The 16463-nt window shown below is 42.3% G+C and overlaps 1 protein-coding gene across 1 annotated transcript in view; it reads right to left on the reverse strand.

Annotated features, from left to right (window-relative positions):
* The window catches only part of Znf609 (zinc finger protein 609), a 139166-nt gene that overhangs the window by 31202 nt on the left and 91501 nt on the right, over positions 1 to 16463 (reverse strand). The window contains exon 3 of the mRNA XM_021171766.3: positions 11769 to 11994. Coding sequence (XP_021027425.1) covers positions 11769 to 11994 — 226 coding nt within the window. The remainder of the gene's footprint in view (positions 1 to 11768; positions 11995 to 16463) is intronic.

Consider the following 16463-nt stretch of genomic DNA (forward strand, 5'->3'; position numbering starts at 1 on the left):
ATGTAATCTGTGGATCCAGTGTAACCCCAATGTAATCTGTGGATCCAATGTAATCCCAATGTAATCTGTGGATCCAGTGTAATCCCAATGTAATCTGTGGATCCAGTGTAACCCCAATGTAATCTGTGGATCCAATGTAGTCCCAATCAAAATTCACAGCAGGGCTTTTCATTAAAAAGTCACAAGCTGATCCTGACATTTATGTGGAAATGCGTACTGTGGAGAACAGCCCAGGTGATCTTAGGAAGTACAACCCAGCTAGAGAGAGGACTTACACTACTAGGTGTCCTGACTTACAAAGGGGTAGTTAAGCCCTGAGTTTTCGTGGGAGACTGAATAAGACAATGAATGCAAAGTAGAGAGCCCACCAGTAAGGCAGATGTGCCTTCTCTGTGCACCACGGGCAATGGTGGTGTTTTCTATGAGGTGCTGAACCAATTATGGACCCACAAGATTAAAAACAACCTTGACTCTCAATTCAAACCTTAAATAAAAAATCAGTTACAAAAACCAAGGTTCTCAGAGGGAATTTAGGAGATTATCTAAGAGTATGAAAAACTGCTAAACATGACACAAAAATTCCACTAATAACAAAAGGAAAAATAAAGACAAACCAGGTTTAATAAAAATGAAGCTTATATGCATGAAAAGACTAACATTATAAAAAAGGCAAGACACAGAAGATTTCTATAACACATCTGATGTGTATCTATGACTAGAATACACAAACTATAACTCAAAAAAGATATACAACCTAACCCAACAACTGACAAAACACTTAAGAGGAACATCACAGAAGATTTACATAGGTCAGTAAATACAAGACAAGATGCTAGATTTTACCATTCTTCAGGAAGGTACAAACTAACAACTCAGTGAGAAGCCACTGTCCACCAACCAGAAGGACTCAGATAGCAAGTGTCAAAGGGAAAGACAAAGGCAAATGCTGGCTAGGATGCAGGCCACTGTCACTCTAGCATGTTACAGCACTGCGGAGGCAGAGGCAGGCACAGTTTAAGGCCAGCCTGGTCTACAGAGCGAGTTCCAGGACAGCCAGGGCTACACTGAGAAACCCTGTCTGGAACACCCCCTTCTGCCCCCCAAATGTAAACTAAATTACTATTTTGGAAACCTGGAAATATACATACAGTCATACATACATACAAACATACATACATACATACATATCTGACCCAGTATAGCTAGGAATATGCACATATTAAAGTATGTCCAAGAATTTTCAAAGCAACTTAAAAAAAAAAATAGATCCAAACCAAAAATAAATAAAAATGCTCATAAACAACAGAATGAGTTTATTCACATAGTGGAACACTCAAATAAAGAAAAGAGTTAATTATAGGTCAGGTGTGGTAGAGCATACCTTTAAACCCAGACCCCAATAGATAGAAGCAGGAATCTGTGAATTCTGGGCCAGTCGGGCTATATGGTGAGACCCTGTCTTAAAAGTTAACTAACTACATGCAACATGGCTGAATCTCACTGGCATAATGCTGAGCATCTCAGCATCACAAAGTGTATACTATAACAATTTATGCACGCAAGCTTCAACCGGGTAACACTAATTAGCCGGTGGCAGTCAGATTTACGGGAGGGAACCAGGAGGCGTTCTGATGATACTGCTTTTCTTCACCTTAGGTCCTAGGAACACAGGGTGTATTCATCTTGCAAGTTCAATGATCTGTATGTATGCATGTGGTTCATGTACATACTTATCACTGTTCAATGAGACCTACTGATAAAAACCCAAATATCTGGGTTTATGACTCCTATGCACCAGTGAGGAGTGTAACAAAGCAGGCAGTGGCAGATCTGCTGAGACACAGGCCAGTTCTGGTCCTTAGACAATCAACCTGCAGGCCAGCAGCAAAGCAGCCTAGCATCTGATGTGACAGCACATGGTGGGAGAGGGAAGGCTTCTTTTTTCTTTTTTTAATCCATTCTTTATCCATGCCGATATTGATTCAAGAGATTTTAAAATGTAATTCTACCGAGAGAGCTAACCACTGAAAAATAGAGGGAAACTTGGTAAATCATAAAATGCACTGTTTCCATACTTTAATGTTAAAGGACCTGTGAATTTCTGAGAGGTGTTGGGTGTCTGGCCAAGCTGGTCCCCCAGTTACTTTAGGGTTAAACAGTACATTTGACTATGAGCTCACTAAGAGTAGAAGATTATTCCACAGCCTTTTAGGCTTTTTTTTTTTTTAAAGAATATCCAAAAACAAACAAACAAAAAACAAAGCAAAAAACCAAAAAACAGAAACAAAAACAAAAAAACAGAAGAACTGGATGGGGATGGGGTGGGAGTCTACTCAAGTCTTATTACCAGCCTTTGTCTTGTAGCTTGTTCCTTTGGAGAAGGCCATGAAGGCACAACGGAAAAGAATAAAGAACCTGGCAGGAGTAAGAACCAGGGCAGGGGATTAAAGGGAAATTCTTTAAGCAATTAGCAAGACCTAAAAATGACACACTTTCCATGTTTTCCTAATCCAGCCCCCCATGAAAAGTACATGGGCCTGGTTTCTCACTGTAATTTAACTCAGAAACAGAGAGGCCTGAATGGCCCTAACAAAGCCTAAGTCTTGGCAGACAGATCGTAAGGCCATTTAGCAATGCTGTCTCATGCCAGGAGGAATAAGCTACCTACCCACTCGATCCTGGGGAAATTATCTCCAGCTGCCTAAATTATAAAGTTGATGCCCCGTGATTTCTTTGTTCCGTAAAGCCTAAGGGAGAAGGGATAATGAGGAATCAGAAGGGGAGGAGAACGACCTCTGGTTTTAGATGGGAAAAAGAAGGGAAGGGAGGGGAGATGAGAGGGAAAGCAGGAGGCCAGGAGAGGAGGGGAGGGGAGAGAGGGGCGAATAAAAAATCACCCCCCTCCCCATTAAGAAACAGTAACATGTAGCAGCAGTGTGGGAGCAAAGCTCTGCCTGAACTGGTTTAAAACTGCTGCCTGCTGCCCTGGGAGCGAGGGCTAGTTGCCAAGATTGTTGATAGCTTCTGCTCACCATTGCCTCAGCAGCTTTATAAGCGGTGCAGGCCCAAGACCTGTTTTTAGCAGTGTGAGCACTAAGACCAATGAATGACATCTAGATCTCATCACAAAAAAACCCAAAAACCAAAAACCTGACAAGAACTATGTTGTCTTCTGTCCCATGCAAATGATCACAGAGCATAAATACTGAGCTCTAGAAGGAGCACACAGATGGTGTAGTTCAACCACTGCTCTTAGGAAGGGGAAAGCAGTGCACACACTAGCTAAATGAGCTTATCACAGAACAAGAGAACACTGACGCTCTGAAGTGAAGCCAGGGCTAGGCTAGTGCTCAGATCCGCATCATTATCAGAACTGCATGTATGGTCCAGGCTTCACTTATCTGAACACTTAAGCTTTAGCCACTAAACGACTGGTAAAGGATTACATTGGTACAAAATGGGCCTGTGTTCCACATGATCTGAGGAGAATTTTTTTTTATGTATATGAGTACACTGTAGCTGTTCTGATGGTTGTGAACCACCATGTCAGTGGGACCTTCGGAACTCAGGACCTTCGGAAGAGCAGTCAGTGCTCTTAACCTCTGAGCCAATCTCTGCAGCCCCCATGAGGGGAATTTTCAAAACAACTTTACCTATTTGCAAGCTTACAGCCGAACACATACAAGGTCTCCCTGTACTCTGCTGGCATGTGTCTGTGGCATGGGGGTGAGAAGAGGTGGGTTACACTAAAGGAACATGTCTTTTTCCCTTGAAGATAAGTACTCTATTTTGTAATTCATAAAATAAAACTCAAAACAGACTATGAATCAGTTAGGGCTTCAAGATTAACTAACTATATGATAGTGGGGCGATAACACAATCCACTTGGGTATAGAAACACATCATGTCCTGAAGCACCCTGGGAGGAAGCTGTTAGATGGGAAGAATGTGTTGTCTTTTTTTTTTTTTTCTTTTTTTTCTTTTTTAGTATGGGAAGGGTGGGAGAAAGTAGGTATTGATTTGCCTAATGTTTCCTTTGTGTGGCTGCTGGTGCCATGTAGTGGTCTGTCGGTATGAAGATTTGTGGTACCAGACAATGGCTACTAGGCTTTCAAGAGTCAGGCTACTATGCAGTAGGCTAAGTAGTGGGGAAAGCTTGGCCACTCCATACCACCTTTTTCCAGGTGAGTGTTGCCAAAAGCAAGACTGAGAAGAAAGGCAATTCATGTAAGAAAAACCAGTAGCTAAGTACAAACACTGAAAATTCAGCATTTCACAGTTTATACACAAATGCTCCTATACCAGAATCACAAAGGTTAACTACCATTTTAAAAAGAGTCACAGAGGGTTTACTAAGAAGCACTGGGCAGTTTCTTAGGAATTACACAAGCAAGCTAACCTTCATAGTAAACTGCTGCCCAGTGGAAAAGAGGCCAACCCATAGATTAAAAGCTCAAGGCTCAACAGAGAGTCTGAAACAGGGCCACAAGTTTGCCTAACAGAAGCTGTAGAACAGAAGTCACCCTCGGTCTGTATAGATGTCAGCTACTTACCAGCCCTCACTGTTTCCCTCACAAAAGCATTGTTCATTCTTAACAAACAAATAAAATAAATAAATATGATCTGATTTATTTTTACTGTGGGAGGATGTGGGAGGGTGTGTGCAAGCTACCCAGTGCATGTGGAGGCCAGAGGACGATGTGCAGGATCTGGTTCTCTTCTTGCACTGTGGCTCAGGTTGTCAGGCTTTGTTGTGCTGAGCCATCTTGCCAACCTAATTGATGCTGTTTTGTTTTCGAGAACACATATTTTCGCATATGTAAACACACACACTCTCTCTCACTCTCTCTCTCTCTCTCTCTCTCTCTCTCTCTCACACACACACACACACACACACACACCCTCCAAAATTGTAAGCTATTAGCAATATTCAACTGTTAAAATTAAATTTTATTTAGCAGCTTACGCTGGCCTTGTATTTGCAATTCTTTCTTTCTTAGCCTCCCCAGTGCTGGACCACAGCATATGTACATGTCTGGGTTTCATAAGAATTTTTTTTTTTTTTTTTTTTTTTTGAGACAGGGTTTCTCTGTATAGCCCTGGCTGTCCTGGAACTCACTCTGTAGACCAGGCTGGCCTGGAACTCAGAAATCTGCATGCCTCTGCCTCCCGAGTGCTGGGATTAAAGGCGTGTGGCACCATGCCGGGCTTTCGTGAGACAATTTTAATACATTTTTATTCATTTTAAAGGAACTCACCCCCCCCCCTTCAGACACCCCAGAAGAGGGTGTCAGATCCCATTACAGGTGGCTGTGAGCCACCGCGTGGCTGCTGGGGATTGAACTCAAAAGTCAGTGCTCTTAACTGCTGAGCCATCTTTCTAGCCCCCACAGTTTTGTTTTTAATAGCAGAATTTTAAAATACAAATGTCAAAGGAACAGCACATAAATCATCTACAAGCAGAAATGTTCTGAGAGGCAGCTGAGAAGGCAGCAGAGCCAGGGAGGGGCTGCCTACTCAACACCCTTCCTTCCTTTTCTGCCTTTGAGGTTTCTCCATACTCATGTTTCTGAGAGTACAACAGCCCTCAAGTTTGATAGTCCTAACAGACATGGCCATAATGGGAGCTGGAGAGATGGCTCAAATGTTAAGAGCACTTGTTGCTCTTGCAGAGAACTCCGGGTCCCAGTACCACATGGAACTTATAATCTCCCACAACAGGGGATCCAACACCCTCTTCTGACTTCCAGTATGCACATGGTCCACATACATACACGCAAGCAAAACACTTATTTTTACAGAATAGCAGCAGATCAGCTCTAGAATTACCAAACTGGTTCCTCAGACAGAAGTGAACAGTGGATTGACACTTCAAATACCAATCTGGGTAAATATAATAAACTATTCTGGAGCTCTTTCTGAAGGTATAGCTAACAGCTGGAAGACAAAAATTTTAAAAATGTGTGATATGGACAAACATTAAGGCTAGGAATTGACAACCTTTTCCAAGGAGAGCCTGCTGTGGTCTGAGGGTGAAATGTCACCCATTGGCTTATGCATCTGAATACTTAGTTCCTAGAAGGTGGTGCTGTTTTGGAAGGTTGGGGAATTTTCAGGAAATTTGGCCTTGCTACAGGATGGGTGAGCATTAGCTTTTCAAAGCTTGACCATCCTACTTCCTGTCCACTCTCTGCCTCTTGATACAGATACAAGGTGACCAACTGCTTCATGTTCTTGCCACCACAGCTTCCAGGCCATGACTGTATCCCTTTTTAAAATGTAAATCCCCACCCCCACAAATAAAAAATCCCTGTCTCCCTTAGGGTTGTTTCTTCTTATCTGGTTACAGCTATGAGAAAGTAACCAACTCAGGGTCAAGGGTCACAATAGTAATGGCAGATGCTCCTTTTACCACAATACCAATTCCTGTGTAAAGCACGTATGGCAGAGACCAACACCTCTGGTTTAGTATTGCTGTCTAAAAGGACAAACTATAGCAACTTCTGGAATTCTTATCTAAAGTCAGTCTTGCTGTCTTGGAAGTACCACAGGTATAAAACAATCATCCTAGATAGCCAGGCATGGTGATACATGCCCAGTCCAACACCTGGGAGACAGAGGCGGAGGATTAAGAGTGCCACATCAGAGCCAGGAACAATGAAGTATGCTTGTAATCCCTACACTTGTATGTAGGGCGCCACCACGCCCAGCTGTATCTGTAGTTCTTATGATTAAAAGGAAGACTGACTCAAGAATCTAGATCTTAGCCAGGCGGTGGTGGCGCACGCCTTTAATCCCAGCACTTGGGAGGCAGAGGCTGGTGGATTTCTGAGTTCGAGGCCAGCCTGGTCTACAGAGTGAGTTCCAGGACAGCCAGGGCTACACAGAGAAACCCTGTCTAGAAAGAATCTAGATCTTGGGCTGGAGAGATGGCTCGGTGGTTAAGAGCACTGACTGCTCTTCCAGAGTCCTGAGTTCAATTCCCAGCAACCACATGGTGGGTCACATCTATCTGTAATCGGATCTGTTGCCCTCTTCTGGTGTGTCTGAAGACAGCTACAGTCTACTCATATATAATAAATAAATCTTAAAAAAGAAATCTAGATCTTGAGGACATCTTATTTCTTGAAGAGACATGTGCCAAGTATTAATTCACATAAAAGCTTCTCCCGGGTAGTCAGTAAGCAAAGTACAATGTATCTCTCTAGAATAATTCTTTTCCCCTCAGAATGAAAGGAAGGAATGAAGAAAAGCAGGAAAGCATTCTCTTAGGGTTAAACACAAGACAAAAATAGGAAAAATCTGGTACTAAAATTCTAAAAGTAAGGTCAGCAATATGGTTCTGAGGATAAAGGTATTTGCTGCCCAAACACCTGCAGATTTGAGTTTGACCCCAGAATCCACGTTCAGTGGAAGGAGATAACAACCTCACAAGAAGTTGTCCTCCCACCTCGTGTGTGTCCTAGGACACATTTTCTCAGGCCTGTACCATGCATCTATACAATAGCAATTAACATAAGAGCACTTTTTGCAGAGGAATTAGGTTTGATTCCCAGCATCCACATGGTTGCTCACAACCTTATGAAACTCAAGTTCTAGAGGATGTGATGCCCTTTTCTGACCTCTGTGAGCACCAGGCACTCAAGTGGCACACACACACACACACACACAGACACACACACACAGACACACACACACACACACACACACACACACACGGCAAATCATTCTCACATGCGAAGTAAACCTTAAAAAAAAAGGACACTGTCTCAACATAACAAAACAAAACAACAACTCTTACATATTTAAATAAATAAAAAGGATATCAAATACTCTAAAAGCAGTATTTGTTCTTAGAGAAGTCTGGAAAGTAATGACATAATTGTGAGTTGAAGTAATAGTAAAGGACTTGTTACATATATGTTAACAGAAACAGAATGACACAGATGTTATTCATTCAAACAAAAAGACTTTCTTTTTCTTTTATGTTCTATGGTGAACTTACTATGTATCCAAGGCTGGTCTTGAGTTGGCTATCCTATTGCCCCAGATTATTGGCAAAGATTATAATAGCAGTTTTGCTTTTCTTTTTGGCCACACAATTATTTAAGATTTTTATTTTGCTTATATATGTGTGTGTGTTTGCATGTACAAACAAGCCTATGTCCATGTATATGCTGTGTACTCAGGTGCCTGCAGTGGCTAGAAGAGGGGATCAGCTCTCTTGGCATCAGAGGTAGGGTCATCTGTGAAACTTGATGCTGGTTCCCATGACCACTGAGCCACCTCTCTAGCCCTTACACAGTTAAATTTTACTTGGGAGGTGCAAACAGGAGGACCAGGTGTTCAAGCTCATCCTTGGTTACAAAATGAGTCTGAAACCAACCTGAACTCCAAAGTACTTACTTCACAACAAAAGGAGGACATGGCTGTGGGTGCCTATGCTTTTAGCCCTGGGAGGCAAATCCTAAGAGCTCACTGGCCAGTCGACCTCGTAAGTGAGCTTCTGGAGCAGTGAGATGCCTTATCTCAAGGCAGTAAGGCAGACGATGAAAGGGGAAGAGACACACAATGTCCTGTGTTGGCCTCTGCACGTGTAGTACATGTGCACAGCTGCACACTCATTTGTGTGCACAACAGCTCAAGTGTTGGGATTCAATGGTGAGCAGAGTCCCTGATTTTGTTGAATTTTGTAAACAGTGGAAAATATGGACAACAGAGAAAGGATATAGATCAGTGGTATAGTGTTTACATAGCACAAAGGCCCGAGAGTCTATCTCCAGCACTGCTAATTAAATCTCCACAGCAGTGAGAGAAAGTAGGCATCCTTAAAGATTTTCATTGTCATTGGAAGGTGGAATGAGTTTGTTTCACTCTCTTGAAAAGACTTTCTCAGGTTCATTTGTTTGTTTGTTTTTCGAGACAGGGTTTCTCTGTGTAGCCCTGGCTGTCCTGGAACTCACTCTGTAGACCAGGCTGGCCTCGAACTCAGAAATCCACCTGCCTCTGCCTCCCAAGTGCTGGGATTAAAGGCGTGCGCCACCACTGCCCAGCACAATAAATAAATCTTTAAAAAAAAATGTGTGTGTGTGTGTGTGTGTATAGTGCAGCATGCCACATGTATGCAGGAGGCCAGAGAGGGTATCAGAGCCCTGGAGCTGGAGTTATGGGTAGCTAAATGGTGGTGTGAACCAAACTTGGGTTCTCTAAAAGAGCATCCAGTTTTCTTAACTACTAAGAAACTACCATCTCTCCAGCCCCTAAGGTTCATATTTTGTTCTTAGAGAAAAGCCAACCACCATGAAGAGAGTAGAACACATAAGCAGGAAATTACATGTTTTACAACACATTGAGGCACAGATCTCTCCTGAAGATTGCATAGTGGCCCAAAGACTCTGCCCATGGGACTGGAAAGAGAGCTCAGTGGTTAAGAGCACTGGCTGCTCTTATAGAGGATTTGGATTCAACTTTAGTACCTACATAGTGGGTAACAACCTTTTCCAAACTCTCTCCTGGCCACTGTGGGCACTGCCTATGATACATGCAGGCAAAATATACATATACCTAAAATATATTTAAATAAAATACATACATACATACATACATACATACATACATACATAAATAAGATTAAGTTCCTGCTGTCTACATACATTTGTCATTCTAACACAATTAGTGTGCTCAGATACTTAGCCACAGGCAGGCAATATCATTTTATATTTTACTTATTATTTCAAAGGTTTTTTATGTGTATGGATATTTTGCCTGTGTGTATCTGAACTATGCATGTGCCTGGTGCGCAAGGAAGCCAAAAGCGGGGATTTCCTGGGACTGGAATTTTATATGGTTATATGCTGCCTCGGGGATGTTAGAAATCAAACTTGGATCCCCTAGAAGAGCAACCAGTGCTCTTAACTTGACCCATTTCACAGCCTCACATTTAAAAATTAGACATCTAATTTCTTATTTCCAGATTGCACACTGTAAATACACATCTAGATTTTTGCATAAGTTTCTATAACCTTTTCACTTGAAATACATTAGCATCTACTGCACAGAGGGCTTTCAGTAACGCCAAATGACAATAAAAATACTTATGAGAACAGCCTACTAGTAGACTGACAAGTTAGTGCTGCTATATCAGAGATAGTTAGCTGTGTTCCTCTGGGTACCGCCACAGAGTCACAACAGGAATTGTGGCTGTGTTCTCCAACCACAGACACTTGGATGAGAAGTTCACTTTAAAAAAAAAAATTTACTTTTTATTTATATGAGTACACTGTCTTCAGACACACCAGGAGAAGGCATTGGATCTCATTACAGATGTTGTAAGCCACCATGTGGTTGGTGGAATTTGAACTCAGGACCTTTGGAAGAGCAGTCAGTGCTCTTAACCATTGAGCCATCTCTCCAGCCTACCCCCCCCCCCACTCCCCTCTCCTTTAAGACAGTCTCTTTGGCTGTCCTGGAACTCAGAGATCTATCCACTTCTGCCTCCACAGTGCTAGGATTAAAGATGTGTGCCACCTCCCATCCCCCATGATGAGAACTTGGTTTTTTATTAAAGAATCCTTTGCACTCAAAGTAACTAAATGTTACCAAGGGATCTGACTTAAATGGTTAAGTGCCTTTGTACCCCCATTCTTTTCTGTTCATGTTTCTGTTCAGAAATTCTAACAGTAGAGTTTCTGTTCTCCAGGGCAAATGGAACATATAAAAAGTCTGCATGGCAGCTAATAGCAAGCCAGGTGAAAGCCCCAAATTTCCCTACTGACAAGGCCCATAAAGACTGTATGTACTCAGGGACAGACACATCAAATGTGTAGGTAGTTGGACAATGAGGTGACCTGTGGAAGGAAGGAGTTGCCTGTATACCTGGAAATACTTAAAATTCACTGTGCCAACATTAAGTGGCACAATTTAAGAGTGGCAGGTGTGGTAGTACACTTCTGCAATCCCAGTAATTGAGAGGTAGAAGCAGGAGGAACCAGAATTTAAAGCCATCATTAGCTACATATTAACTTTGAAGCTACCACGGGCTACATGAGACCATGTTTATGTTTTTTGTTTTTTTAAAATCAAGACCAACACCTCCCACCCCCATGTCTGCATGGCAGTTTCCCTGGCCCTGTTCTCCAAAGCCAGTGAAACTGCCCAGCCAAGAGCTGCCCCCAATCAATCTGCCTTTGTAACAAACACAGAGGCTGGAGAGATGGCTCAAGCAGCAGCAAGTACTAGCTGAGTTACAAGAAGATCCTTAGAGAACACACTGGTTTCTGTTAAGAGCAATGGCTGCTCTTCCAGAGGACCCTGGTTCAATTCCCTATAAGCACTTGGCAGCTCACAACTGCTTGTAACTTCAGTTCTAGTATGTCCCTCACACATAGATGCTGATAAATCACCAACACATTAAAAAAACAAAAAATTAAAAAAACCCTCAAACAAACACAGTACTGGTCTCTATTTCCTTGATTCCCTCAAACGCCTTTTTATTAGTTCCTCTTAAAGTCTAATTGAAAATTCCACCTGTCATCTAAATCCCTGATATAAAACATAATGGAGGGCTTAGAGAGTACTGATATAGTTTAAACGACACAGCAAGCACTTAGTAAATGACTGTGTACCAGCTAAAAAAGGGAAATAATTTAGGGGGACAATGAATACTCTTATGGGTGCTTGGCAGTGTTCCCATTTTTTTGGTGGCAATATTTATACCACTAAGCCTCTAGGGACTCTTCTGCAGAGCCAATTGAGCAGGATGGACTTACCATCTTCTGTTTCCTGCCACACGATGCCTTCAAGGTTGACGCTGGTTCCAGGTTCACAGGGGCCTAAGCACTCAGGCTCTGTGGCTAGAGCCACATCGCATGTGTTGACACCAACTGATCGGGTACGGACCATGATCTGCTCACAGGGAGATGAGATGTCATTATTGACCACTGGCACTAACAGGTGCAGTGGCAGCACCGCTGGGGTGGAAACTGGGGACTCCATCTGTAAGAGAAGAGAAAGTATAGCTGAGCTATAAGAAGACCATTAGAGGACATACTGCTTTCTGTACTTAACATAGTTCTATTTGTCTTTTCCTCTCAAGTTCTACCTCATGATACCACTACAAACATGTGGTTTAGATGACAACATCTCAGACTAGAACTATCTATCTATCTGTCTGTCTGTCTACCTACCTATCTATTTTTGTTTACTTATCGATCTATCTACTTTTGTTTACTTAGAAGAGGGTGACTCAGGTTGGCCTCAGATTCCCTATGTAGCTAGCAAAGGATGCCCTTAACCTCCTAATCTTAACAAATACTGATATTAAACATATGTCATCATGGCTGGCCTTATTTTCTTTTATTTGAGGGAAGTCTCACTTTGTAGCCCAGGATGGCTTTGAATTCACACCAATCCTTCTGCCTGCATCTGCCTCACTACTCCCCACTCAAGGTCGCACCTGGGTAGCCTTGGTTGGCCTGGAACTCTCTATGTAGACCAGGCTCCCTTAAAACTCACAAAGATCTGCTTTGCCTCCACCTCTGAGGCAGACAGAACCTGAATTCCAGTTTGCACTACATAAACAAAACCAAAACCAAACCAAACAAAATGGCAAGCTCCCAGCTTCTGAGTTATATATTACTCACCATTGTACTTCCTACTAGTACTCAATCTATCAGGTTAAAATCAATGAATACAGGCTAGAGATAAAGAGAACCCAGATTCAGTAATGCTATCATTGCTAATTATCCTAGAAGCTTTAATACATCTTTAGTTAGGAGAAAGTTTACAAATTGTAGGAGGGCTGGGAGCAATTTGATGGGGATTTCTGAAACTCAAAAATTGGTGGTTGGTCAATGAGTATAACATCTTTGAATAGGACAGTAACATCAAATGTGTCTCTAATACACAGGAGATGATGCTATTATGCACAAGTCAATCCATACCAGCATGAAGATACAACTGATTATGCACACACTAAATGGTTGAACACTAGTAATCTACTTTGAAAGTTAGAACTTCACAGAACATAAATTATTCAAGTTCCAGAATAAAACATGCTTGGAAGTAACAAGGTGGATGGTGGCCATTTATTACTTATGTTAAAGATTTATTTATTTATTTAAAGAATTTATTTATTTTATTTACATGAGTACGCTTTAGCTGTCTTCAGACACACCAGAAGAGGGCATCAGGTCCCATTACAGATGGTTGTGAGCCACCATGTGGTTGCTGGGAATTGAACTCAGGACCTCTGGAAGAACAGCCAGTTAACCGTTGAGCCATCTCTCCAGCCCAAGATTTATTTTTTTAAAAAAAGATTTAAAACTTTTTATTGTATGGGTATGAATATTTTGCCTACATACACGCATATACACCATGTATGTGCTACTAGGAAAGCACTGCAGTTATGGATGGTTATGAGCTCCTGTGTGGCTGCTGGGAACCAGGCTGGAGGCCTGTGTAACAGCCGAAAATGCGTTTAACTGGTGAGCTCTCTCTCCAGCTCCTGAGCTGTGGACCAAACTCAAGCCCTGGGCTTGCTCAGCATGAACTTTATCATTGGGCTAAACTCCAAGCCCTCCCCTTGCTTTATTTTTAATTATGTGTGTGAGTTTTTGTGTGGTGTCCTTGGAGGGCAGAAGAGGATGTCAGACTCTCCTGGACCTGGAGTTATAGATGGTTGGGAGCCATTCAACCTGTTCTGGAAACCTAACTCTAGCCCGCTACAAGGAAAGTCGCACTCTTAACTACGAGCCATCTCTCCAGGCCCTCGTTACTGGCTAAATACTAGCATGTATCAAGGTGACAAATTACTAACGGTGAGTCCATAATGCCCAGATCCTAACTAAGACTCTTCCACACATACAAAGTTAATACACACATGCACTGATTTCCTCTCAACACATGGCACCAATCAGCAAGCTTAGAAAAGGAGTTATGGATTTGGTTCCCTTCCCCTATGAAAGACTCTTCAGCTGGCTTAAATCCGGTTCTTCAGAGTGGCTAATCTTAATCAAAAGATGAGACTGACAAGGATGCTAACTATGGTCTTTGACTAGAGAGACTTTTGGAGATAGAAACACACAGCCGCTATCCAAACTCCTGGTCAGCTCTGCAATGAACTCTGACCTGAGGTTAAGTTAGTGCATGGCCAACATTCTGCCTATAAACGACTTCTCTCCCCACATGTACCTTTCTACTCTTGAGAAAATTCAGTCTCAAAGCTGTTTAGATACTGCCTGCATTTTTTTATAGCTGGCTCTGACTTCTTAGTTTAGGAAGTTACCACTACTGCAGAACAACCAACACTTTCAGAGTCCACAGAATGTTGACACAGTGATTCTTTGACTAATTCTGGTCCCCAAAGAGCTGCCCAAAAAAGCTATCCACATCTTTCTCTTCACACCCGGCTCCAACACTACCTTTTTCATAAAATGAAACGAAGTGCAAGTTGTATGATGAGTATTCTGCTCTGCTCTCTCTTTTTGTGATGTAGTAGGTCCTTGAAAGGCCCTTTAAATTTCCCACACAAGCTAGGCATGATGGTGCATCCCTTAAATTAATTCCAGTACTCTTGAGGTGGAGGCAGGCAGGTATCTGTGAGTTCCAGGCCAGTCAATGCTGCACAGAGAGACCTTGTCTCTATTCAACCAACCAACCAACCAACCATTCTCTACACAGGGTTTAGGGAGATAGCTCAGTGAGTATAGTACAAACATGAGAACCTGAGTTCAAATCCCCAGCACACATAGAAAAGTTGGGTGTGGTGGTGTGTATCTTTAACTCCAGCAATGGAATCTGGAGTGGAGATGGATGGTTCATTCCCGGGGGCTTGTTGTTCAGCTTTGCTAGTCAAAATGGCAAATTGTGGGTTTAGTTAGAGACCCTGTCCAAAACAAACCAAACCAAAACAGGGGAGCAATAGAGGAAGGTATCAGACACTCACATCTGGCCTTTATACACTATACATGTGTGTGCATGCAAACACACACACACACAACACTCCATAGGTTTGAAGGTAAACTGGAATGTTCCTACTACTACTTTATAGTGCTAGAATACAGCTTTGAGAGGTACAGTTAGAAAAGTCAGGAACAGAATATACAGACCATCTGCACTCTAGCTACTTCTCTATCTCTCTTCTTTTTATAAGAAAGAACTAAGACTGAGCACTATCGGTATATACAGTCTTTCTTCTGGTACCAAAATAAGTCCCTTCAAGGTACTCTTTCTTGGATACAAAGACTGATCTAGTTTAGGACACAGCTGGGTGTGGTGGCTCATACTTGCAATCCCAGTATCCAGAAGGTTGTGCCTAGTACATCACTGTGAGCAAGAAGCCAGTCTGGGCTACAAAGGAGTTTGTGGTAAACCCTGTTTCAACACCTCTGGATCCCAAAGAAAGTCAAACCAACCAATTAACAAACCTCCCCAAACAAAAAATCCTTCTGTGAGCTTGCAGATTGCCTTGCTTGCACATGCTCTGTTAACAATCCATTCCACAACGGAGGCAGCACTATCAGGCACAGAGGTCACCAGAAAGACATCTACTCTTGCTCTCTCTGAGTCCAGAAAGGCATACTAGTGTGCTATAGATAAGAGCCAGATCCCAGTTCTGCACTGAGAAACACAGAAAAGATCAGATGTGAGATGGAAATGCCACTGCTGCTTTTGAGCAGTCTATCGTACTAAACTTTGCTACTGAACACCTCAACAAAAATGTTAGTGGAAATGCTATACCCCAGGATTCTGTTATTGCTGTTTGTTTTTCTTTTTTTTTTTCTTTTTTCTTTTTGGTTTTTCGAGACAGGGTTTCTCTGTGTAGCTCTGGCTGTCCTGGAACTCATTTTGTAGACCAGGCTGGCCTCGAACTCAGAAATCCACCTGCCTCTGCCTCCCAAGTGCTGGGATTAAAGGCGTGCGCCACCACCGCCCGGCTGCTGTTTGTTTTTCAATACAGGGTTTCTCTGTGCATCACTAGCTATCCTGGAACTATCTCTGTAGACCAGGTTGGCCGGAAACTCAGAGATTCCCTTGCCTCTGCCTCCAGAGTGCTGAGATTAAAGATGTGTGCCACTATAGTTGGCTAATAATTAACTGTTTTTGTTGGGCTGGCGAGATGACTCAGAGGGTAAGAGCACTGACTGCTCTTCTGAAGGTCCTGAGTGGCTCACAACCACTCATAATGAGATCTGATGCCCTTTTCTAGTGCATCTGAAGACAGCTACAGTGTATGTATGTATAATAAATAAATCTTTGGGCCAGAGTGAGCAGGGACTGAGCAGGGCTGACCAGATTGCAGAGGTCCTAAATTCAATTCCCAACAATGACATGAAGACTCATAACTATCTGTACAGCTATAGTGTACTCATATACATAAAATAAATGAATAAATAAATCTTTAAAAACAAAACCAAAAACCTGTTTTTGTTGCTGTTGTTTTTAAAATTCTTTTGGTGGTAGGA

Source organism: Mus caroli, unplaced genomic scaffold (assembly GCF_978045245.1).
Source record: "Mus caroli unplaced genomic scaffold, Mus_caroli_1 scaffold_11, whole genome shotgun sequence".
Lineage (NCBI taxonomy): Eukaryota > Metazoa > Chordata > Mammalia > Rodentia > Muridae > Mus > Mus caroli.